Source organism: Perissodus microlepis, chromosome 20 (genome assembly GCF_051167445.1).
Source record: "Perissodus microlepis isolate ML-2025 ecotype Zambia chromosome 20, ASM5116744v1, whole genome shotgun sequence".
Taxonomy (NCBI): domain Eukaryota; kingdom Metazoa; phylum Chordata; class Actinopteri; order Cichliformes; family Cichlidae; genus Perissodus; species Perissodus microlepis.
In genome coordinates, this window is record NC_140480.1 from 28,420,938 (window position 1) to 28,445,521 (window position 24,584).

Here is a 24,584-nt window from a genome sequence, read left to right on the forward strand (position 1 = left end):
ACAATTTGCCAGCATCTTTTCAATTGATAATGTGTGTTGTATGTTTTAAATTAAAGAAAACTACACAAGCCATTGGATTAAATCAGGTCTTTTATGACAGTGCTATGGTAATTAAACAGATTCTTGGTGAAAGGAAAATCTTTAGACCATAAAGATGGATGAAATGCCCTGTGGATATTTGTCATTTAGGAATCCAGCTGAGTGGAATGGGCTTGTGTGGTAAATGACATTTTGTTTTATTCTGGTTGTTGTATATGGTTTATTTTAAGGAAAATGCCCCAGTAAAGGGAGCTGCCGAAAAAACGTAAAAGAAGAAAAGCATTATTTGTCGTCACTGACACGTTATAAGCAACAGTCATTGGTTATTTCAGCCATGACCTCAGCGGAGGGTGGCGGTAATGAGTCACAACGGTGTTTGCTAGCACTCTGAGACGATACAAAGAAGGAGACGGAACGGAAATTACTGCAGCTCCTTTCCCGAGGAAGCTAGATAAACAAACAAAAGCAAGACATTATAATACATATATTTAAACATCTCGTGCGATTTTGACCACTTTTTACGTATAGATATGCTAACCACAAATAAACCGAACCACAGAATAAGCTAGAGAAGGGCTAGCATCCCGGGACGTTTTAATGATTTCTAGCATCCTGCTAGCTGAACGAACTGGCAGGCTACGCAGCTAAGGTGTTAGCTCGACATGTTTATTTTAGCGCTTGGGCGAAGGAGCGTGACATGATGGCGTAAAACTTGCAGTTATTACCAAATAGTCACACTTCCCACCTAAAGGTAAGCTTTGCAGTTCCAACGACTTACGTTACTATGTGAATAAAAAAAGGTAAAGACACAAAGTGTATTTTAGCGTGACACAAGTTAGTGTGTGTAAGCAATACACAGTTACATAAAACGTGTGTTAACGACTACCATTATCTTTAACCACGGGAACGCTGCTTTCCTTAATGACACCTGACTGGTTCGTGTTTTTAACATGTTTGGGGGAATGTCCTGCTAATAAACACAGAAATATCCACTGTTTTTTAAACATCAGAGCCACACTCACTCATTTTTTTTAACTTTCTCTTCTAAATCTTGAAAGGCTGTGAGAAACTGATAACGTTTGCCTCGAGTTTCAACCGGAACTGCACTCCGTTAAAATCTCCACACCGTCACCATGGCGTGGGCTCTGAAACTGCCTCTCACGGATGAAGTGATTGAGTCCGGACTGGTCCAGGACTTTGATGCCAGTCTGTCCGGCATTGGCCAGGAACTCGGTGCGGGGGCGTACAGTATGAGGTACAGTATGAGTTTTGGACGGGTAAGGCCTTTTACTGAATGCAGTCAGTGCTACATTTATAATGGGCCATATGGTAATTTATTAGATTAAACAGTGTTGAACAGTGTTTTGGTTTCTTTATTTTTTTAAAGATGTAAGCTATCTTGTAGTTTGTCTTCAGACAGCTGCTCATGTCAAATTCATTTGGACATTTTGCGTAATTTAAAGATGAGTGATTAGGTGCATCCATTATGTGCAGTGTTTCCCATTTTCTGACTGCTACGTGGGCAGTTTGAGTGGCAAAATCTCTTCATGCTGGCAGACGTGCGAATTAAATGCCATGTGCAGATAAAGTGAAAAGCCAAAACACTACTTGGAGAATATTAGCTGGAGTCTAATAGTCTTTGAAGAAAATAGTTCCCTGGGGCATTTGATCTATCTTATCACTCTGTAGCATATCCTGAATTCATTAGTGTAATTATCTGCAGACACTTCTGTGCTTTTTCATTTGCTGTAGCTTATCTAAAAGTTTAAAGAAAATATTTTTTGCTGATTGAAGTACTTTGCACCCACCCCCATCTCTTTTTGTGTGCTTTTCTGGCTCATTAAAACTGTTGAAAGTGGTGGCTTGTTTCAGAAATTCTTGTGTGGAGAGGAACAGTGACATGTAGACTGGATACCTTGGTATTTGGTAGTGTTGCCTCCATTATAGTTACTGAGCTGTGAAGCTAGAAAACACCATAATTCTCCAGCCAGTTTTAAGTGTTGTCTAGTAATGACAGGGAGACCTTTTGTATCATGAGGCTGAAGGTCGTATCGGATCAGTAAGTATAAGTGTTTTTACTGGTTTTCTGTAAACTCTTTGAAAGAAGCCCTGTTTTAATAAAAGATGTTCTGTATTGCATAATGAAGTGATAAGAATTTGGCGGCTTACCGAGTTTGTTTTTCTTTTGTCTCTGCAGCGATGTACTTGCCCTTCCCATTTTCAAACAGGAGGAGTCCAACCTCCCACCGGACAGTGACAACAAGATCCTACCCTTTCAGTATGTTCTGTGTGCACCTACCTCGCCAGCCGTTAAACTGCATGATGAAACACTCACCTACCTCAACCAAGGTCAGCATCAGGATCCCAGCTGCTGTGTACTTTTCAACTTTGTGCAAATTTAATGATATCTAAGAGTTCAAAGTCAAAAGCTGCTGAGAGAAAATTCAGCTGCCTACATATATATTTATTTTTTATGTGGACTTGTCATTGCAGGGCAATCCTATGAAATTAGAATGCTTGACAATCGGAAAATTGGGGAACTTCCAGAAATCACTGGCAAAATGGTGAAGGTAAGAAAATCTTTAAAAATATATTTGCATAATCCAGCAGCTGCTAGTGTAAACCTGTATAAATATTATTGGAAAAGCTCCAGCCAATGGCTCATCTTGCATCCAGCCATGCTTCACAAAATCCCAGGGGGCTGCGAGTAGAATGGAATAAGTAACTCCAGGGTTAGATGAAATTAATGGATGATTCATTTTTGTGTGATTACATTTCTTATATTCAGTGTAATATGAATTTTAATCAACTTTTACTTTGAAGGTTTCTTCAATGTGTCAGAAGCATCTCTTCAGTGGTGTAAAATACAGATTGTGTGTGTCTCAGCCAACTTCTCAGCCAGTTGTCTGTAGTCTCAAAAGTCTCAAAGGCATTTTCTTAGCATTAAAACTATACCTAGAGATTAAAAACAGTCTAACAGCTAAGATCTGTTTTATTGTTTATTGCTGAAGTGTTTATGGGGAATGAAATGGCCACTAGGGAAAGGTTTTGGGACAAAGACCACATCTGGATGAATCTCCTTCACACCAGCCTTTTGTAAATTGCTTAGAATCTTATATTGTTGAGTAGTTAGGCAAGCTAATCACATCGCTTCATTGCAAGGCTGAACTAAGCCCTTGTGCTGGGGTACCAGGGTAACGATAGTGTATGTTCTCTTTAATCCTTCAGTAAAAATTACTTTCTCTGAATTTCAGAGCATAATTCGTGTGGTGTTTCATGACCGACGACTTCAATACACAGAGCACCAGCAGCTGGAAGGCTGGCGCTGGAACAGGCCAGGGGATCGCATTCTCGACCTGGGTGAGCATTAAAAATATTTTTAAAAAGCTAACAGAAAGATCAGGTATTTATTATACTGAATTTGTGCTTTGCCAGGTGGTTGCTGTGTAGCCCTATATGTATGCTAACTAGGGCTGCACGATTTTGCATAAAATGAGAATCACGATTTTTTGGCTTAGAATTGAGATCACGATTCTCTCACGATTTTCTTTTTCAATATAAATATTTATTGCACTTACTAACTGCACATCAACTTCGTAACAGTTGAAACTGAACATAAAAACAATAAATAAACATAAAAACAACAAATGTCTCACGTTTTGTCGTTGCCGCAAAATGTTGTACTGCTTGAAATTCCGTCTCCACCGTTGCTCGACACTGCGTGTATAGAGCAGGTAGTGCAACAATAGAAAAATAGTTGCGGGACAGCACTGTGTAGCGTTTGTCTAGGGTGTTGATCATTTTCCTAAATCCCTCGTTTTGCACAGTGTTGATGGGAGCCATATCTTTGGTCAGGTGATAAGTAATAGCCTCCGTAATTTCTTTGTGCCTGCGGAAGTTTGACGGGTATAGGGAAGCGCTGTATAAGGTTCCCGTTATTGATGTTTGGGTGGTTGACCGGGGCGGATTTTCTCCTGTCACTTTCTCGTCATCCCTGACGTGTTCTCCGTTGTTTTTTCCCTGCTAATTTTAGCATCACACGGCACAGCTTCTGTATCACGTGGTATAAGGCTCCGCCCTTGTCATTTGTTGAGCAGGAAGAGTGAGCGCTTGTTTTCATGCAGATTACGTCCCGGATCAAAATGCGGTACAATCGTCGTCATCGTCTTTTTTTTCTTCTTTTTTTAAAAAATCGTTGTCATTTGGAAATGAGATTGCACATAAGTATGAATCGAGATCGCGATTTTCTAACGATTAATCGTGCAGCCCTAATGCTAACAATGAAATAGTTTTTGCAGAAAGTAAATTCAGGATACCAACTGTTAACCAAAACCGGAAATTCATACTCATGGTTGCAATAACGAGAAGATGGTGTATATCAAAAGCATCTTTGATAACTGCTTGTTTTGCTTTGATCCATTGCAGATATCCCGATGTCAGTGGGGATAATTGACCCCAGGGCTAACCCCACTCAGCTTAACACGGTGGAGTTCCTTTGGGACCCATCAAAACGAACCTCAGTTTTTATCCAGGTAGCTTGATGGGCAACACATAGTAATGATTGTGTCATTAATTCTTATTCTCTGTATTATTAAATTTAAATGAACAATAGTGATATGAGGCAGTTTAGAGTGCTTTGGCGTGACGCAGATGAGCCTATTTACATTTGGTTTACTCATTTATTGTACAAGTAAACTGATGTCAGTCTGCACTTACTAATGTAACACTTTTGGCATGATTTGTTGATATTACAGTTAGGTCATCAGTCTTGTGTAGATTTTGTTTTCATATTCCTTTCCTTTTTAGGTTCACTGCATTAGCACAGAATTCACCATGCGGAAGCATGGCGGAGAAAAAGGCGTGCCTTTCCGCATCCAGATTGACACGTTTAAGGAGAATGAGAATGGAGAGTACACAGAACATCTTCACTCTGCCTCCTGTCAGGTCAAAGTCTTCAAGGTCAGAGGAATGACATAGAAAAAGAGAAAATCTGAAATAAAATCTTTAATGCACCACAGTGCAAATGTTGTATTTGGTCCCTGTGGTAGTGCTGTCCATATTCACCATCTTTATTTCCTCCACTTGACGTGTTCTAGCCTAAAGGTGCAGACAGAAAGCAGAAGACGGACAGGGAGAAGATGGAGAAGAGGGCGCCACAGGAAAAGGAAAAGTACCAGCCTTCCTATGAAACCACAATCCTGACAGAGGCAAGCATATAAGAGCTCAAAGCAGTAATCACTGCTTGGATAAAAGTAGTTTAAAGGAAATCAAAATGAATTTTAACTTAATCTAATTAACTAGGCTGCTGATGTTAGCCTACTGTCAAACTATATTATGTACTTATTTTAAAAAAGTAACAAAACATTTTTTCTAAGCATAACCAGAGAATGTTTTTGTGATAAATTGGTTATCAAAAGAAATAACTCTTAGGTTTTTTTTCTTGAAGTGACTAATGAGCTTGTCATTTTAACCTCAGAATTTAAAAAGTATTTACTAGGAAATAACAGGTGATTTGACACTTGCGGAAGAGACACAGACACAGCGAGACACAAATGATGTGGAATCATCCATCTTTTAAATCCATTTTCCTAAGCACTTAAGGAGTTTGGCTCAAATTCAGTTTAATTGAAACCTAAGATCAAATATACTGGCAGCAAAAAATACTGGTGATGTATGTAGACGCTACAGTAACACAAATGTTGGGTCTTTTATAGTGCTCTCCCTGGCCTGAGGTCACATATGTCAACAACTCCCCATCTCCTGGCTTCAATAGCACCCACAACAGCTTTCCAGTGGCTGAAGGGTATGCTGCCTGGATTACTTTAAAAATCACTATGAAATCCATGTAGTGGCCTTATTTGTTTAGTAAGGGCAACACATGAGGTGTACGTTTTTCTTAATGTGGAGTTTGTTGTTATTGCTTCTTTCTAACTGATAAATTTTTCATCCTTTGTAGAAACGGGTCACCAAACCACCAGCCTGAGCCTGTTGTTCAGGTGGCAGATGTAAGTTCATTTTTAGTTTGTGGATTTATTTGGATTTATTTTACCGGCTGCTTACCTCCTGCCACACCAAGCAACTGCATTTTAATAAGCTCAAATGCAAAGCTGACATCTGGGTGTTAAACTTCTGCCTGGGATGAGATTCATTAGCAAGTATAAAATATGACTCAGTGTGTAACTAGAAAGCATTTGATATATATCTGATTTGAGTCATATATATGTCAGATTCAGATATGATGTAGCTCATCGTGCTTATATCTAAATAGTTTTACCTGTCTCTAAAATCCTGCCTTCTAAGGTAAAATCCAGCAGCTCTTGATAATCTTCATTGATGTGTGTTTACAATTTTAATTTTTTTTATGTTTTACAAATTGACTTGATGGGGTAACCATGGTGACACGGTCTCTGACACATTGCATATGTCAGAGTATTTTGATGAATTCTTTTTTCTTTTTCAGAATTTGTTACCAACAGCAACACCACAGGATGCACAACAGTGGCTTCATAGAAACCGCTTCTCCCCTTTCTCTCGACTCTTCACTAACTTCTCAGGTAATATGGTTACCTCTTTGGCCATATCATAAGATAAAAGGCTGCACTTTAATGTGAAACTAGAAAGATATTTTCTGGAAATGTACTCATTTATTTAAATAGCACCTTGTTATATCCAGAGGTTATTCAGAGTGCTTTACTGAAGGAGACATGAGAATTAAAATCAGGTAAAAGATGACAAGACAAATTTGAATCATAATTCATAGATTTAAAAACTAATTATGTAAAAGCAACAGCGTGTTTGTAGAGACTGAGAATAGGATCTGCTTTTGTGTACCAGGGGTAGACCTGTTGAAGCTGACCAGGGAGGATGTTATTCAGATCTGTGGGCCAGCTGATGGTATAAGACTCTTCAATGCACTTAAAGGACGGTGGGTTATATTAAATTTTCCTACCTTCTTAGGATATATAATTTACCTAATTTATAAAAAAAAAAAAAGAGTATGAATGTTTTTAGGCATCTGCATTTTAGTTGTTTCTCTCTTTGAATTCAGGGTGGTACGTCCAAGACTCACCATCTATGTTTGCCAGGAATCTCAGCAGGCACGGGAACAGCATCCGAAACATGAAAATGGAGATGCTGCTGCCAGCGCTTTCTTTGGTCAGTGTATGTTCAGGGTCAAATTTAATCATTATCTTTGTTGACGTCCAAACTTTTTTTTTTTTAATCTAATGAATTTCCCTTTGGGATTAATAAAGTTTTTCTTATTCTCTTTTTTAAATTTTTATTTTGAGGGGCCTCAGTCACACTAGAGTAAAGCTAGGATTGCAACCTCCTCATAAACAGGAAAAACTGGTGGTTGGCGAGTGATTGCATTAAAAAAAAATTTATGTCTGGGACTGTTGCAAGTAGTTGTCACAACCAACTGTTGACCACTTTAATTCAAGGCAAATGGAAATGTTGCCAGGTGGGAGGAAGCCTTCTTCCAAACCATCTTTGTCGGACTCATACTGACTGGAGAGTCTCAAAAGATTGGCAAGGATGTGCAAAAAATTGTTGTCTAAATTTTAAATGCAGACAGAATGCTAACACAATGATCTCAAACCTGGTCTGTCTGTTCAAAATGACCATTTCCATAAGCAGGCTGATAACAAGTTGATTGCACGTAGTGACAAAACTTTTGGTCATGTAGCAGTCTGTCCACTGTTATTCTAGTCTAAAGTAGTGACTGTAGCCTAATATTAAGGATCTAAACCATTCACAGGTGCCCAGCCAGGAAATAGCCCCGCGCTATTATTCTTCTGAAGTCTAAGCAACAATTATGATTTAGTTTTGCTATAATTGAGCATGCCTAATATCTAGTGAGCGTCCTTTGTTGTTTAGCTTGTGTTAACCTTTCTGTTTCTCTCTCTGCAGTATATCACGCCATTTACCTGGAGGAACTCACGGTTACAGAACTGACAGAGAAAATTGCTCATCTGTTCAGCATCTCACCCAGGCAGATCAATCAGATCTTTAAACAAGGCCCTACTGGCATCCATGTGCTGGTTAGTGATGAGGTAAGGCAATCCCCCTCTTATGATCTTACTGTGAGTTGAAGATTTGCACTTTTTGAATCAGTAGAGACTTGCTGTTATTATATATGAATTCAAGCACAGGGTTTCCCCAGGAAAACTGGTAGATCTTGCGCCTTGGGTGGGTTGGGTGGATTGATTTGGTAAAATTAAATGTTGCACTGGATCCATGTAGCTAACTCTGATGTTAATTGCTAATAGTGCAGTTGCACAGGCAGAATAGTGGAGCTGTGTAAATGTACCTATATTCACAGGAGAGAGGAACAGGAGGATGCAGGAGTTTTCCTGCATGAAAATATATACACACACCATTAGGAGAGCAACAAATCACATTTAGTCTGCCTTAATTAGTGGATCGATATCAACAGGACAGGCAAATGTTTTTAAAAAAGTAGAAAAGAACCAGAAAATAATAACACGACTTGTTAACTTCTTTAAAGTTTTTGTTCTCATACTTTTATACAGTTTTTTTTAATGCTGCCTGGCTCAAACGACAGTCATTTGTGAGTTTCAACATGGGGTTATTTACCCCATGTTAGAAGACATCCTGTTGTTATGGAAAGATGTTAGGAAAGGTTGGATCACGTTATTGGCAAACAAAGAAAACAACTAAGGATACTGCTTAAACTACTAAAAGTGGGTTAAAACCTGTGCAACGCTTTGTTAAAAACTGGAAGGATAGTGGTGAACCACCATCTTGGAGAAAGAAGTGTGGTTAGAATAAGTCCTGAATGTTTGAAGATCAATGGGGGGAAAAACAGCAGTGGAATAGACAGCTATGTTTTAATAGTGAAAGTAAAAGCATTTTCCCACAATGCAAAGAGAACTCAAGGAGTTGTAACTGAACAGCTGTGTAGCCTTAAAATAACTACTCAGTAGTAATGCTAATTAGTAGGGCTGCAACTGAAGATTATTTTGGTAGTTGACTAATCTGCCAATTTCTTTGATTAGTCAATTAGCTAATGATTATAACTCTTATCTCCACTAAACTAAACTAAACTAAAATTGGCTTCAGTCTATATGTTCAAATAAAGCTTCGAATTAAATTAAAAAGTTTGTTTTCCAGTCCAAAAAAACAGTTTCCAAAGTTTACAGATGATTCGGTTCATGAATTCATGATTGCAGTGGACATGATCTGGAGTGAGGCTTGCTCTTGTTTTTGAGATGATGATCTCAGCTGCAGCTGATACCATGCGGCCATTTGAGAGGTGCACGAGCCTCTTTTAAGGACAAACTCGTCTATACGCCTGTGCTTAATACTAGTAAAACAGAATTAGAAAAGACTGTTATATCATAGTTTCTCAGATGGTGTAGTACTCAATGCCAATGAACCTGTTTAACTGATTATAAATATAGTTATTTAATGATATAGTCCAACCCACAGATTAACTACCTAACGTTGGGTGGAAGAGGTTTACTATAATATTAATGTGAGGAAAAAAACTAGGAAGTAGTTTAGCTACTCCTGTTTAATGGTTTACTATCAGATTGAACTCAATAGCTAACAAAACTAAAATGTTGTTTGCTTAGAAAGTATCATCCTAAGAAGTTTCTGACAACTAAGCTAACATAATCAAAGGAGCTTGCAAAGAAAAGCGTCTGGACTTCTTTAAGTTTACTTGAAGACGTTTCACCTCTCATCCGAGAAGCTTCTTCGGTTCTAAGGTCAAATGGTGGAGAGTCCCAGATATAAACCTAGTGGGAGTATCCCCCCACAGAGGGACAAAAGGACCCCCTGATGATCCTCTAATCGCCTGAGCCAAGGTGTGAAACTGGGTGTGGGTCCCAATCAGCCAGAGTTTCGGGTGTGTTCATTGTGAAACCTGGCCCCACCTTATCATGCGAATTCATGAGGTCAGATGGCCCAGGATGTGAGTGGGCGTTAAGGCGTCTGGGAAGGGATCTCAAAACTGGATTATAGATGGCAGAGAGTTGGTGTCGTAAACCCCCGCCTCTGTTCAAAGATGGTCGCTCACAGTGGACATAGATGGCTTCTTTCACTCGTCTTTCAAACCATCTGTCCTCTCTGTCCAAAATGTGAACATTGGCATCCTCGAAAGAGTGTCCTTTATCCTTAAGATGCAGATGGACTGCTGAGTCTTGTCCTGTGGAGGTGGCTCTTCTGTGTTGTGCCATGCGCTTGTGAAGTGGCTGTTTGGTCTCTCCAATGTAGAGGTCTGGGCATTCCTCGCTGCACTGTACAGCATACACCACATTGTTAAGTCTGTGTTTTGGCGTTTTGTCTTTCGGGTGAACCAGTTTTTGTCTGAGCGTGTTGCTGGGTCTGAAATATCATCAGGGGGTCCTTTTGTCCCTCTGTGGGGGGATACTCCCACTAGGTTTATATCTGGGACTCTCCACCATTTGACCTTAGAACCGAAGAAGCTTCTCGGATGAGAGGTGAAACGTCTTCAAGTAAACTTAAAGAAGTCCAGACGCTTTTCTTTGCAAGCTCCTTTGACTACGATGACCTGGATGACTGAGAACCTTCACAGACATAAGCTAACATAAACATTACTGTACAAACACTAACATAAACAACGTATCAACGCACTAACTTAACTCTCTAAAACAGCTCCAGGGCGGCAGCGTTTTAAATGCTTGTGCACTGCAGTAGTGCTGTCTGCTTTGCACCATCTGCATTCAACTTTGTTTTCTAGAAAATGATTTCACATTAAAAAAAAAAGTTTCCATTTTCTTCTATCCTCCTGTTTTGCTGTTTGCGCTACGTTCTTCTTTGAAAGTGTTGAGTGCAGCCTTGGAAGACAATATAAGTGATAGTGTCCCCATAGCTTCCTGTAGTCCAGCGGTCCCCAACCCCCGAGCCTCGGACCGGTACCTTTTCACGTGTGTTATGAATAAATCTAATTTTTTTTGGTACCGGTACTAGTTTTATTTTGTTATATTTATCCGCGACACATTAAAGGCTGGTCCGTGAAAATATTGTCGGGCATAAACCGGTCTGTGGCGCAAAAAAGGTTGGAGACCGCTGCTGTAGTCTATTGCAGTTACAAAAACACATTTACTTGGCATTAGCATATAACACGTGGAAAATTTAATTCCACATCAGTTTACAAGGAAACATAAAGATGGGACTCTGGAGCAATAAAAAAAAAAAAAAAAAAGATCATGTGGTCCGCTGAGTACAGATTAACCCTGTTCCAGAGCGATGGGTGCCTTAGGGTAGGAAGACATGTGGATGAAGTGATGCACCGATCAAGACTAGTGCCTACATTACAAGCTTGTGGATTCAGGATTTAGGTTTAGAGTCAGCTGACTACCTGAATCTATTGAATGACTACATTTGTTTTCATCAGCAGATTTTGTTTTTTCATCTCTCTGATAGTACAGCATATTCTGAGATGACAATGCCAGTATTCATGAGGCTCAAATTGTGAAAGAGTGGTTCAGGCAGAGTGACACATCATTTTCACACTCATCCACATCTTAACCCGAGTGAGAATCTTTGGGATATGCTGGGGAAGACTTCACACAGCGGTCCGACTCTCTCATCATCCATACAAGTTAAAAAAATGAATGCAACTCTGGAAAAAACTAAATGTTGCATTACTTAACCCGATCGAAATGATACCACAGTAAATATGTGTCGTTATAAAAGCTGTAGCTGTTGTTGCTTTTTGTTTGTCTTAAAATATTTTCAAAGAAAGACAGAAATATGGTCAACTTACGGTCTCAAGAGCTTACACAAGCATAAACCTGCAAACGATATTGTCGTTTTCCCACCTGCATAATCATTTCCTCTCCTCTCAACAGATGATTCAGAATTTCCAAGATGAAGTTTGTTTTGTTTTGGACACGATGAAAGGTATGACTATGGCAGCAAAAAATGATAGTGTATCTCTATCTGTATTTACCGTTATAGTCTTGCTGCAAGTTTATCTTAGTGTGTTTCCCTGATATTTTTTATTTTTATTTTGATTCCTATTCCTTTCTTTTTCAGATGACACAAGTGACGGCTACCACATAATCTTAAAGTGAATCCCAGGCAGGAGAGTTGTCGAGTCCTTCTCTCTTGTTTAGTCCTGGTTCAGTCAGCCCCTCTAGAGCTTTGTACTTTTTGCTGTTCCTTTATGGAGATGCCCCCCCCCCCCAAAAAAAAACAAAAAACAAACCCCAAAACAAAAACCTTGTGAGGCAGCTAGGAGGAAGATGCGACTGAAGCAGTTGCCCCTCTTTTAACTTTACCTTATCGTCTGACTTTTGAGGGAGTGACTGGTTCCACAGTGAAGTCTTACCCTGCCGTTTGCTCACTTAAATGGTTGCATTTCCCTCTGTTGGTTACATCTCAAGAAGGAGATTAATGGCACTACATCTGCTGTTGTTTGTTACCTGACCATCTGGCGTGCCAAGACTCTTTGCTTCGAGTTCAGCCGTTTGTTCTCTCTGTAAAAAAACAAAAGAAATGATGACTGTTAAGATGACAGTACTTGACTTTCAGCCTGCAATTCAGCATGAGTCCTCCTCTTCATGCACGGTTGCCTTATCGAATCCAAGCCAGTCTGCAAGAAACACAACCACTCAGTTGAATCATAGTACAACAGGTATTAAAATTAACAACTGGACAATTAAGGGAAACCGTTAGAATCCAGCTTCCCTTCCAAATATCCGAGGTTCCTTTGAAAGCTAACAATGTCTGCCTGTTACTTCTGTGGAAAAAAAGGCTACTAAACACTGTTAGATTGTCACAGTTTGTTTAGAATGCTTACTGGCACATGTGATTGTTACTTAATCGTCTTAAAAGATGATAAGCACTGTCTGTGTTAGTGATCTCCGTGGTAACACCAGCAAATTGTCTCCATCTGCTTCCTGTATCTATGAGCTTGTTTAGCACACCAGCGTTTTATTGTTTGTTTTTTGGTCATTTCCATCATAATTTTGAAATGGATCATTGTTTTAAAATAATTTAAAATAATGAATCATGTTTTTTTTGACATTTAAAAAAAATATTTTTTACGTACTTACATCTACTCTGCTTCCTTTTTTTGGATGTTACAAATGCTAATAAATTAATAAGTTTTGCGGCAGGACAGAGCTTAATGTGAATAATATGGTTTATGTTGAGTATTTTGTAAATGGAATTGATGGCTCGATAGCCGTATTTGCCCCTCATCTCATTGGCATTATTAAAACTTAACCATGTACTGGCTGCTATTTGCTGTCTTTCTTTAAAAATATGAAATAGTGTTAAACTAAATGTTCCTAAAAAAGGAGACATGATATTTTATTGGCACTATCTAGCACAGGCTCCACATCTGTCCCTTTGGTGTACAGATGTGGATGCCTAGTCACTTACATTTGACTAGACTTTAGCATGTCATATACTGTTAACCAAATTAAGCTTAAATGCAGGTTAATTTAGCGCACTACGGTTTCGTGCTTTGCACATCTGCTTCTGCACAATATGAACAAAGAAACAGGAAAAAAACTGAATAGATACTTCATTTCCCAGCATACCCCGGCGCAGGACATGCCCGTGATGTCACAATAAGTATATATACTGCTACAGGGAAGAATTTCTACCTCCATTGTTACATTGTAACAAACGGGGCCGGGGCGAAGCGGGGAGAAAGGCGTCTTCTCGCTAGAAAACCTGCAAGATTTTGACACCAAACGATAAAGAGCAGAGCGCACCGTTATTGCGAGAAGACGGCGAAGTAAGCCCAGACGACTGAACCCGCCCCGGCGAGAAGAAAAGGATAAACGAACACAGATGTCAGCGGATTTCTCCATTACACCCATTTAAAGGCTTACATCAGGAAGACAAGACACTGAGGGTCTTACATTATTCATGCTGCACCGAAAAATGTTGGAGAATAAAGCGCAGCTAACCCTATGACGCCCCTTCTTCCTATCGTCTGTCCTTTAAATAGATAGGAATGCATCATTTAAATAAAACCCGCCGGTCTTGCACAGCTCCCGTTTTCTTCGTCATCTTTCAGTGTGCAGAACAATGAGCATGAAGCCTAAGTAGCCTGAAATAGCCAAATATAAGTGTTGCAAATTGACAATCACGCAAGCTTTCATCCAGATTACTTCGGCTCCACGGTTGCAGTCTGGATACTCGTTCAGGGATCTCGGTTTTGGCATAAAAGAGCGTCTCGTAGGGCGTTGAAAGATTGATGTGCAGCTCCTATTGGAAACAGAAACGACCTACGAGTTGGTTGGAATAAGGGTCCCTGTTTCTGCCCCAGGTAAGTGGGTTTAGTGTTTCATTAACCGGGCGGTTTGCCATTGTGTCTCTGTGTGGCTCTTTTTCTCTCTGTGTGTGTGTATGTGTGTGAAATGGAAAGAGAGAGAGAGACAGATAGAAAGAGAGAGCCTTGCCTTGTCAGACTGGCAATATCTAACCTCCCCCAACACAGTCAGTCTGTATGTCCACATTTAAACAAATAGCTCCTCTAAACTGCGTGTCCCTGACGGGTAATATACCGTGAAGTCACACCTGTCGGTAAACATCCTGTAACATGTCAAAGGCAAACTTAAGTCCTGAAAGAAAAGCCTTAAAATCCTAAACTGAAATAAACATTTAATGTCAGATGTGTTACTCTGGTTTTTAAAAAAGGGCACACATTTGGTGTCATAACCACAGCTGCATCTTTACAGGTTAGGCCCTGTCCCTTACAGCCTGTCAAGGTGGGTAATTTTGTTGAAATTAGGTCAAGGTATTAGTCTTTAATGCTCATAATTATTATTAGGACATAGATTAGATAATTTTGGACTTTCCCCCCTCAGAAGTAGTTCCAGGAAAGATCACTTAGACTGCATTTGAGCAGCTTTTTGGTATCAGCACATCCCTTTTCTCTTTTTAGCTGAAGGACAAATTTAATTGTGCAGTTATTACATAAATTATGCTATAAATGTACGTGTCAGTTTGAACATTCTCCTGCAAGCACTTAAAAAAACTGAATGAAAAACTACAGAATGGGAGTTGCTCCATTTGGTATGACATTACAATATGTTGCAGGCAGTAGCATGCTGCATAGTAAAATATGAATTACCTTAAGAAGTAGCTGGTTCACACTATAGGATGTATGTTAGTAATATGGTAGGTTTAAGGTAGATGGATATAGTGTCTCTATGGGATATAATCATCGGTGTTAATATTGATGTATAATTATTTGGAATGTATCTGTGTGAATGCAGGTGCCTGTGTAATGCACAGGACATAACACAGTGTAATATCAGACATGTATTTAGCTGCTTTCATTCACCTTGTTTGACCTCTCAACAGATGCAAGTGATCAGCTCCCTCCTTCAAATTCACCCATATCGATCCCTCCCCCTACACTCAGTTTATAGCAGATTTTCTTTAGGGGTAAAAACAGATTGTGAAGCCACAGACATTATTTGCTTCAAGGCTGCTTGCATAAACTGTGCTTGCCTAGTTGCCATGGTTACATTTTCAGACTTGACAATTTCAAAGTCGGATTTCATGTGAGATGGGAGCCACACAGACGAAATGATGGAACTGGAATACAGATGAAAGGAGGCAGGAGCGAACAGATGTCACCTTTTTGTTCTGTTTGTGTTGTCAAGGGCTGACCTTACACAGGAACAGTTTGATAAAAAAATTAGCTCATTCTCTAAGTGATAACAGGAGCATTTTGTTTCTGTGGTAGTAAATCACAATGTGTCATGTGTTCACATCTTTTGAAACACATTTACTGGTGCCGGGTATGTTTTTTTGTGCTCCTCTGTGCCCCCAGATACTTAAGTTTCCATGGAGGCAGGTTCATCCCTCAGCCTCAAACGAAGATATGAAGAGGTGGACAACAGCTCTCCATTCTCTACACCTAAGGACTCTGACGATGACATCTCCAGCAGTGACAGTGCTGACAGCTGTGACAGCCTCAACCCTCCCTCCAGCACTGCATTTACCCGTAAGAATCTCATTAAAGGAAGTCGAAAGAAACTGATCAGTTAATCAACGCAAGTATTTAGTATTTGGTGTGTAAGACTATTGAAAATCTTTCTCCCTTTTTCCCTGCTTTAGCCACCTCTATCCTCAGGCAGCACAAGCCGTCACCAGGGGGGAAACGCGTACGTTTTGATTTGGTGACGGTGTATTACTTCCCCCGGCGGCAGGGCTTCACCAGCGTGCCCAGCCAAGGGGGCAGCTCCCTGGGTATGGCCCGTCACCATTCCTCCATCAGACACTACACACTGGGGGAGTTTGCACGCGAACAGGAAACCAGTCACCGGCACACTTTGCGACAGCACCTGCGCCAGGAGAAGCTGAATGCCCGCAAGATGAAGGTAGATTAGATGTATCAGTCGTGCCCCAAGAGGGTCAAAATTCAAGGCACAGTAGTATCTTCCAGCTGTGGGCACTTTGCATGTCTCCACTTGCAGTAGTGACTCAGTACATGTACTTCCGCTCTGTCCTTCAAGACTTTACAAAACTTTCTGCTTTGTGACCCCGTACAAAAACAGTCTAGCCGGGGCCCCTTTCCACAGTTCCCATGCCTGTGAGTTGCTAGGTGTCCTGCTGAAGACTAATTACCCCATTAAACTCCTGAAACAATTTTACTTCAATAACTGTTTGAGGCCAGAGAGGTAAAAGTCACTGATGTTTCAAACAAATTCACACAGATTAAAGAGCGATACAAAAGATGCATATGTGTTTATTTAGTGAAACTTAGTTTTTTCTTCTTTCCTCCCCCATAAATCAAGTCATAATCCCCTCAGATTTATCTTGTGACCCATTGGAGGGCTCCGGCCTCCAGGCTGGGAACCAGTGAACCAAACTACCAAAATAGAAAGTATTTAAAAGGAGTTCAGTTTGGACCAGCTGTAAAATGACGCTTACATACAAGCTAATGTGTATGTAACACTTAATCAACGTAATACAGCAAAAAGTTACTAATTTTCTCATGATAGCTTATGTTCATTAAATCATATCTGGGTTTGTGTCCTATAATTTATGCAGGAGTTTTAGTTTTTTGAGGCCTTTTCTTAAATAAAGATCGCAGTACTTCCTTCACCATTCTCCATTTGAAAACCCTTTGTTCAATCAGCTACAAATATAATTGTTTTTGAAGTATCACTCTTCAGGATACTTATCTACCACTTGAGCTTAAAATAGGCAGTCAGTTCCTTTTTCACCTCAGCTCACAGTTCCACGCTGTCGTCCACAGCTGACAAGGAACGGCACAGTGGAGTGCGCTCAGGCGGAGCTGCTGACTCTGGACGATGTGTCGGATGAGGATCTCGACGTGGATGGCGTGGAAGTGGACGACTGTTTCTTCCTTCAGCCGCTGCCCACCAAACGGCGTCGAGCCCTCCTGCGAGCCTCCGGCATCACCCGCATCGATGCGCGTGAGAAAGCTGAGCTCCGAGCTATCCGCCTCTCTCGGGAGGAATGCGGCTGCGACTGCCGTTTGTACTGTGACCCTCGCCATTGTGGCTGCAGCCAGGCTGGTATTAAGTGCCAGGTAAGAGCTGTTGAAAGCGAGTTGGGTGCATTTGCAGAAAGAGGAGAGCTTCTTTGCAGTTTGCTGAGACTAAAAACTTCAAAAACACATTTACAGTATTTGAATTGTCTTTTATTTGAATTGAACTCTTGAATTAAACTGTGCGTGACATTTTGCTGCTTGTACGCTAAGAGGGAAGTTTCACTGCAAATCAAGCCAAAGTTGCTCTGAGTGATCCTGAAACATTTCTATCCTGAGAGAAGTGGTCTCCTCCATGATTACAATGGCCCCCTTTGAGTTCAATTACACGCTGTTGCCATTGCAGCCTACAGATCTCAACCCAGCTGAAGACCTGTGGGACATTTCGGTCAGATGTGTTGCAGAGCATCACCACCATCATCATCGTTATGACCAAAATGAGGGAATATCTTTTTGAAGAATGGCGTTCATCCCCTCAGGAGAGTTCAGTTGCACTGATGCATGTAGATGCCCAACAATTGACTAAAACAGTTTATGCTGGTTTTCAGTGTTTCTCCCCTAAGATAAAATAAATAACAATAAATACATGAAAATAACGAAACCAAAATATTTGGTTGTTCCGTAACAGTGTCTCCCCTCATTTACGGCCACGCTAGTTCCTGTCATCCTGTTTCTCTGTCGGCAGACTTCAGCCTATGTCTGTCAGAGAAAAACATGTAGCGCAGTAGCAGAAGAGAAGATTGTGACAACTTGTTAGCCTGCAGCGCACACTTCCCCACAAAAAAGCAAAGGACAGGGCGTCAGAAGACTTCAACCTCCTTTCCTTTCAATTTGTTTTTCACTCACTTGTAGGTCTGTGAAGGTTCTCAGTCATCCAGGTCATCGTAGTCAAAGGAGCTTGCAAAGAAAAGCGTCTGGACTTCTTTAAGTTACTTGAAGACGTTTCACCTCTCACTTGTAGGTGTTTTGACATTTCACAGGGGGAGGGAAGCGCATTAGTAAATAAATAATAGAAACAAATGATGACTGACTCCTGTTTTGTTGCTTCTGTTTAAGTGTGCTGGTTTCGTGCAAGGCTACATGCCGGCTCGCTGTCACATTGTCATGGCGTTCTGGGGCTCTCGAGTATAACAGAGCCATTGTTAATATTATTAATAACACTGGTGCTCTCCCTACGATAGCTTAAAATGTCTGCTATGAAAAAAGCCTATTCATCTGATTTTATGCGGGGTTTTTTCTCTCTCTTTTCTCGGCTAAGGCGAGTGCTGAGGCGGAGAGATGTGATCAAAGCTGGGTTTTTTTCTTAAATCTTCTCTTCTTTTTAGCACGATCATGAAAAAAACAACCAAAAAAACAAAATACAAAGCCAGTTTCTAGCACTTTTCATGAAATCTGGTGGTTAGATGGAACACGGGGAAAGGAAGGTCCTGTTTAATTGTGGAGCAGATATATGTCAGCTAAATAAACCAGTTCAGTGATTCTAATAAGAATATCTTTATTCTTTGGTCATTTTTAAGCAGCAAGTTAAACAGTGTCACCTCAAAAGCGTGAATGCATAGGGAAGCTGTGTTGAGTAACTTTGTTAAAGTTTTGAGAATTTACTCACTTTATGTGTTTTATAGAGGCAGATGCTTTATTCTGCTTGCTCTGTTATCTCTTTCCTCACTATTACAATGCTGTTATCTGATCCAGAACCGGCTGCACGCTTTTATTGATCAGTGCAGTGAAATCAGAATTCATAAAACATCGGAATGAAGCAGTAAATCAGACATTGTGTTATCATTTATTTATACACCTGGTGTATAAATAATAACCTGAATCTTTTGTCTCATTTGCTTATATTTTTACCTGTTAGGAGGAAGTACATCTCTGTCTCAGCCTGACATGTTGCACAGTAACCAGATTATCTCTTGATTGCCATGATTTCCTAGATTTTCCTAGATCTCCTGAACAACCGTAAACACTTTCATAACTTATGTAAATTTAATCAGTATTTAAGCATTTTACTTTCAAGATGAAATGAGAGTAAATTACCTCTGCCTTATTCTTCAGGTGGATCGAATGTCTTTCCCGTGTGGCTGCTCTAGGGATGGCTGCGGCAACGTAGCAGGTCGTATTGAATTCAACCCTCTACGTGTCAGAACTCACTACCTGCACACCATCATGAAGCTGGACGTGGAGAAGAGGAGGATGCTCATACAAGGAACAGGAGACCAGTATGCTGAATCAGACCCGCTGTCTTCCCCCTCCTCCACGTGTCCCACTTCACCGGACCTTTCTTCAGTCGCTGGCCTGGACTCGGAGCTGGAGGAGAGCGAGGTGCAGTCGGTCGTGGAGGTTCAGGATCTTCTGGCGGAGCAGGATATACTGGAGAGGGAGAACGAGACAGCCGTGCTGCACCTGCAGAGCGCAGAGGAGCAGGAGAGGAGGGAGAGGGAGGAGGCTGAAGGGGAAGCAGTGCAGCCAGAGCTGAGTGCTGATGGGCTCACAGAGCAGCCTCTTTGCCTCCTACCCAGTGCCTTGGGAGGGGAGCTGCCTGAGCAGGCAGAAGTTCCAGGTGTTGAGCAGGTCCTCCTGCAGGGGCCTTTCCCTACAGGGGCTACGGTCTTATGCATCACTGACAACCAGGAGGAGAGCCCCTCTGACCTCCTCAAAGACTCCTCTTCCCTGCTCTACTATCAACTCAGTCCCATAGAGCCTGGAGCCTTTGAGACGCTGCCCAGAACAGAGGAAGCTGAACAGGAGGAGCCTTTGGTGAGGGAACAAGATGCAAGAGAAGATGAGTTTGCAGAAAGGAAACAAGAAGGAGGAGAGGAGCTGAAGGAAGATAAGCATGAAGACAAGCCTTTGACCGATGTTATTCTGTGCTCAGAGGAATGCGTGGCAGCAGTGGAGGAGAGGCCTGCGAGTCCTCAGCAGAAGATCCCGGAAGAACAGTGCCAAGAGCAGTCGTGCATGAAGAAAGAAGTAGATCCACTGCCTCCTGAAGTTTAGTACTAGCGTCTCTGCAGATAATTTGCACAATAGCTTCATCTAAGATGAGTAAATTACACATTTTACATGTATTACTGCTATTATCATAAATAACTACAGGTCTCCTATAGTGACTGTCAATAAAATATGTGAAGAATGAGCTTGAGTGTTACACAAAGGAGGAGAGATGCTGAAAGCACATACAGATCACTCCCCAGAAGTAATATGGATGCAGTTCAAAGACAACATTGTAGGTAATTCTGTTGGGGGTGATGAATGCGGCCTTAATGGAAAAAAAACACGGAAACACTTGTGCGTAGGAGTCGATTAGGAGTACAGCGAGTAGTGTTTTGTTAATTTCCAGCGCAGCAAACAGAAAATACAGTGTGTGAATGCTGACATAAGCCTTTTGTTTTGTGATGTATAAAGGTGTCAACACTAAACACAAATTGTTTTTTCAGCGCGCAGGAAGCTGGTGTATTTTGATACTTTACCGGCTCACTTTCCATTACAGCAATCTCACACTGTAATCAAGCCAAATGAAGGCCTCCGATCCAACCTTCCCCTGAAAATAGACCTAATAATCCTGGAAATACTTGTTTTTGTGTACTGTATATGCATTTGCAATGTGCAGGACAGAGATGAAGTTTCTTTGATCTGTATGCACATTGCGAAATGAGGGCAGCAAACGTCGTGGCTCTGTCGCATTGAGAGGAGGAGGAAAAATAATTTTAAAAAAGAGCAGAAATTAGCACTGGCTGTAGTTGTTACTCCGGACTGCTCGTACAAATGCAGTCGATTTGTCAAACAAAAAAAAAAGTTTACTTGTAGTTGCAATGCCTATGACATTATTTCTTCGAGTAATGTGTCATTTGTGGATACTATACTATTGGTTTTGAAGTTGAAGTCGTTGCAGTTCGTTTTCTTTGGGAATGAAAGGAAATGTAATTTTTTTTCATACTGCTACATTATAATGTCATGTTATGATGAGTTGCCAGAATAGCGCTTCCTAGTCTTTTTTTAATTGATGTTCTATAAGAAAGCGAGGATTTTGAATCAAGTCAAATTTCCCAAGAAAACAGCAGTAAGAGTCAAAGTCAAACTGAGGCCTGTGCTGTTGGAAGTAGTTATTATATGAAACAATGTGATGCTAGTAATTTATGGATCAGATTGACATCGACCTGAATCTGCGTGTTTTATGTTCCGTCTGTATGTGTGCGAGTGTGTGTACATCTACTTTACATTTGTACGTCTGAGTGAGGGAGGAGGGTATGTACTGTATTAGAGATTGGGAGGTGCTGGCGAGGACACGCATTTCATTCATGACAGGTGCTGATGTTACAGATTTACAGTTTACAGGATCTCCTCCCCATTACCACGAGAAACAATGTTTCTCCACTTGATTGATGTAAGAAGTACCAGAGAGCCTCTCGTAGGAACGCAATAGCTACTGCACTGCAAAAATCATTAATGTGGTGATTATGGAATGAGGTGTCTCATGATTATGTAAATGCAATCGTATCGCATTTCTGCTCTTTCAGTGTCTTTTTTTCTAATCTCGGTCTGATTAGTACTGATCTGCGTAAGCGTGCCGACTCTTCTTACACAAAATCAGTCCTTTGTTTTGTTGCCTATAATTACAGCTGTTGCTTTGTGTAACTGCTCGCCTAACACAGGATGTGCTGCTGTGTATGAGATGTCTGATGTGTTTCTTTGCCTTTTTTGTTTTGAAATTGTCTTAATCTAAATCTGCTTACAAGTTGCACCAAAGCAGTGGTTTCAAACCTAATTAAATGATGCTTTCATCCATCAGATTCTAACAAAGCAGTCTCCTCTAGTTATTGTGAGGCTGCAGATTTATTGTGGCTCTTTGTGTTTGCGTGACTTGCCTTGATATAGTACCATCTTTGAAGTGATGATGATTACAAGCTGCCTATTGTTGAGCTTTTGTCCTCGGCTTTCTACTAATAAACTTAGGTTTGGGACCACTGCACTGAATTAACTCCAGTACACTATGTGATCGTGTGTTTTCTCTGCGTGAATGGAGTGTGTGATTGTTGAGAAGACTGATAAGTTTAGACTTCATCTAACAGCTGTGAGAACTACTCTCATGCTAACTGTTGCCTAAAGTGGACACAAAAGATTTTATACAAAAGTAAAAACAATAAATTACTCATTGCAAAAAGGATAAATGTTTCTGTGTGTTTTTTAATAAAGAATAATAAGTCTGATATCATTCCTGAGTATTTGTAATCGCAGTAATTCAGACAGATTATGTAGAATCGATTAGTATAAAAATATTACACAATGAAAGGTTTGATATTATCAGCACGCAATTATGTATCGATTTAGTTCACAAAAATACATTTTTATTTATTTTTTTAAATACTTAATTTTTGTTGCATGCACATAAAACACAGACATGACTGTAAAAACAGAAATACACAACTAAGTATATCACATTTTTCTTAATAGTTTGAACTGAAACAATCTACAGTGCAATGAAACAGTTCATTCATTGTTTTGCAATGCAAAATTGAGTGATTTCATTATTAGTGTCTATTTTAAATTTTTTGCCTTTACCATTGTTATATTTTTAGAAAATTGACTGAAGAATGCGTGAAAATAGCAGGTAATATGTCGTAATATGTATTATTGAAAATGAAGTAGAAGTGGAAAACGAAAAGCCTTTCTTCTCATTTAGTTAAGTGTTACGACTTATGGGTGTCCACGGTGCAATATGATGTGTCACCGCTAGATGGCGGCATAAAATCAGTACAGTATCGGTGATACGGCTTCCATTCTCTGCAGTTACCGTTAAGAAATCTAAGGCGCCACATGTTAACTATGGCTCCGAATTGTAGTTTTAAACGACTTAACAGATATTTAAAAAATTAATATGTATAATAAGTATGCCAGCTAGGTTAACGGGTTTCCTCTTTAACAATCATTATTATTTTTTTATTTTATTTTAAATGTCATTGATACGGGTTTAAGTATTCAAACGGACCATTTCAGCATTGCCCTGCCTATGCCTCTTGACGTTTTCTTACATTTACAGTTCAGTGGATGTACCAGCCAATTGTGGAACAAAAAATATTTTCCCTTTCCTATCTTTAGTTGCAGGAAACTGTGAGCTAGATAAGCTATCGCCTCTGTTTTCCATTGGCTGCTAATATAATAAGCTCTTCTAAAGGATACAAGTGTAAGTAAGTGTACAGCTCTGAGGTCTTTGCTCTGGGATCCAGGATGCCACTGCACTTACATTCACTATCTGGCAAACAGCTCTGCAAGCCAGTCACTGGTAACTCTGGTGCAGACAGAAATCATACAGTGACTGTGTGAGTCTCTCAAAGATTGCTATAATGTAATTATATATTAAACAGCTCCATTTTTAGACATGAACTTCATTTTCAAGTTGAGTTTACTCCTCAGCAGGTCTACAAGAGGTGTGTCCAGTCTATGAAAATAACCCTAACTTCCAAGACTAACATTATGTGACCATAGTGATAAAACTTTAAAATGTAGCCTGCAATTAAATGTGTACGTCTACAGCAAGATATTACTTATAATTACTTCATAAGTAATTATAAGTAGTGCTAAATTAAATCGTGATTCTAAATCAGCTATTGGTGTGAATGTGAGCGAGAATGCTTGTCTGTCTGTGTGTTGGCCCTGAAATAGACTGGCAGCATGTCCAGGGTTAAACCTCGGTTTTACCCTATGCCTGGTGCCCCTATGACCCTGGAATGAATAATCAGTTCAGAAAATGGACAGATTTACAAAGTTATTGTTAATATTTGTATTTCTTTTTCATTATTTTGGCCACAACTGTGAGCAGGCAACTTGAATAGCTGGATGCATAAAAGAGAACCTGCTGAACCTTTATTTAATGTGGACTGGAACTGATATGAGGTGATTTGCTGAGGTCTGCTAGAATCAGTGGTATGCTCAATTTATCTGAAATAAATTCCCCTCTTTTTGTGCCTGTCACCGTGTGTTTGTGTTTTTATGTGTAGAATCCAGGATTGAGACTAAAACAACAAGCATATTACATCGGGAACAATTGTGGCAGTGGTCCATGGCTCTG

General features: G+C 40.2%; 2 protein-coding genes across 2 annotated transcripts; both read left to right on the forward strand.

The window, feature by feature from the left end:
• The first annotated feature begins 411 nt into the window (after positions 1-411).
• On the forward strand, positions 412-13,270 carry tfcp2 (transcription factor CP2). Its single transcript, XM_084916773.1, has 16 exons — positions 412-790; positions 1,098-1,294; positions 2,237-2,388; positions 2,533-2,609; positions 3,294-3,399; positions 4,465-4,571; positions 4,846-4,998; positions 5,136-5,246; positions 5,754-5,842; positions 5,996-6,044; positions 6,500-6,593; positions 6,874-6,964; positions 7,088-7,194; positions 7,951-8,093; positions 11,883-11,934; positions 12,070-13,270. The coding sequence occupies exons 2-16, from the start codon at positions 1,173-1,175 to the stop codon at positions 12,105-12,107; spliced, it is 1,491 nt and encodes a 496-aa protein (XP_084772899.1). The 5' UTR covers positions 412-790; positions 1,098-1,172; the 3' UTR covers positions 12,108-13,270.
• A 358-nt stretch (positions 13,271-13,628) lies between these two features.
• csrnp2 (cysteine-serine-rich nuclear protein 2) lies at positions 13,629-22,686 on the forward strand. The gene is made up of 5 exons (XM_084916772.1): positions 13,629-14,320; positions 15,836-16,009; positions 16,123-16,385; positions 17,267-17,563; positions 19,574-22,686. The coding sequence occupies exons 2-5, from the start codon at positions 15,850-15,852 to the stop codon at positions 20,513-20,515; spliced, it is 1,662 nt and encodes a 553-aa protein (XP_084772898.1). The 5' UTR covers positions 13,629-14,320; positions 15,836-15,849; the 3' UTR covers positions 20,516-22,686.
• Positions 22,687-24,584: the final 1,898 nt, after the last annotated feature.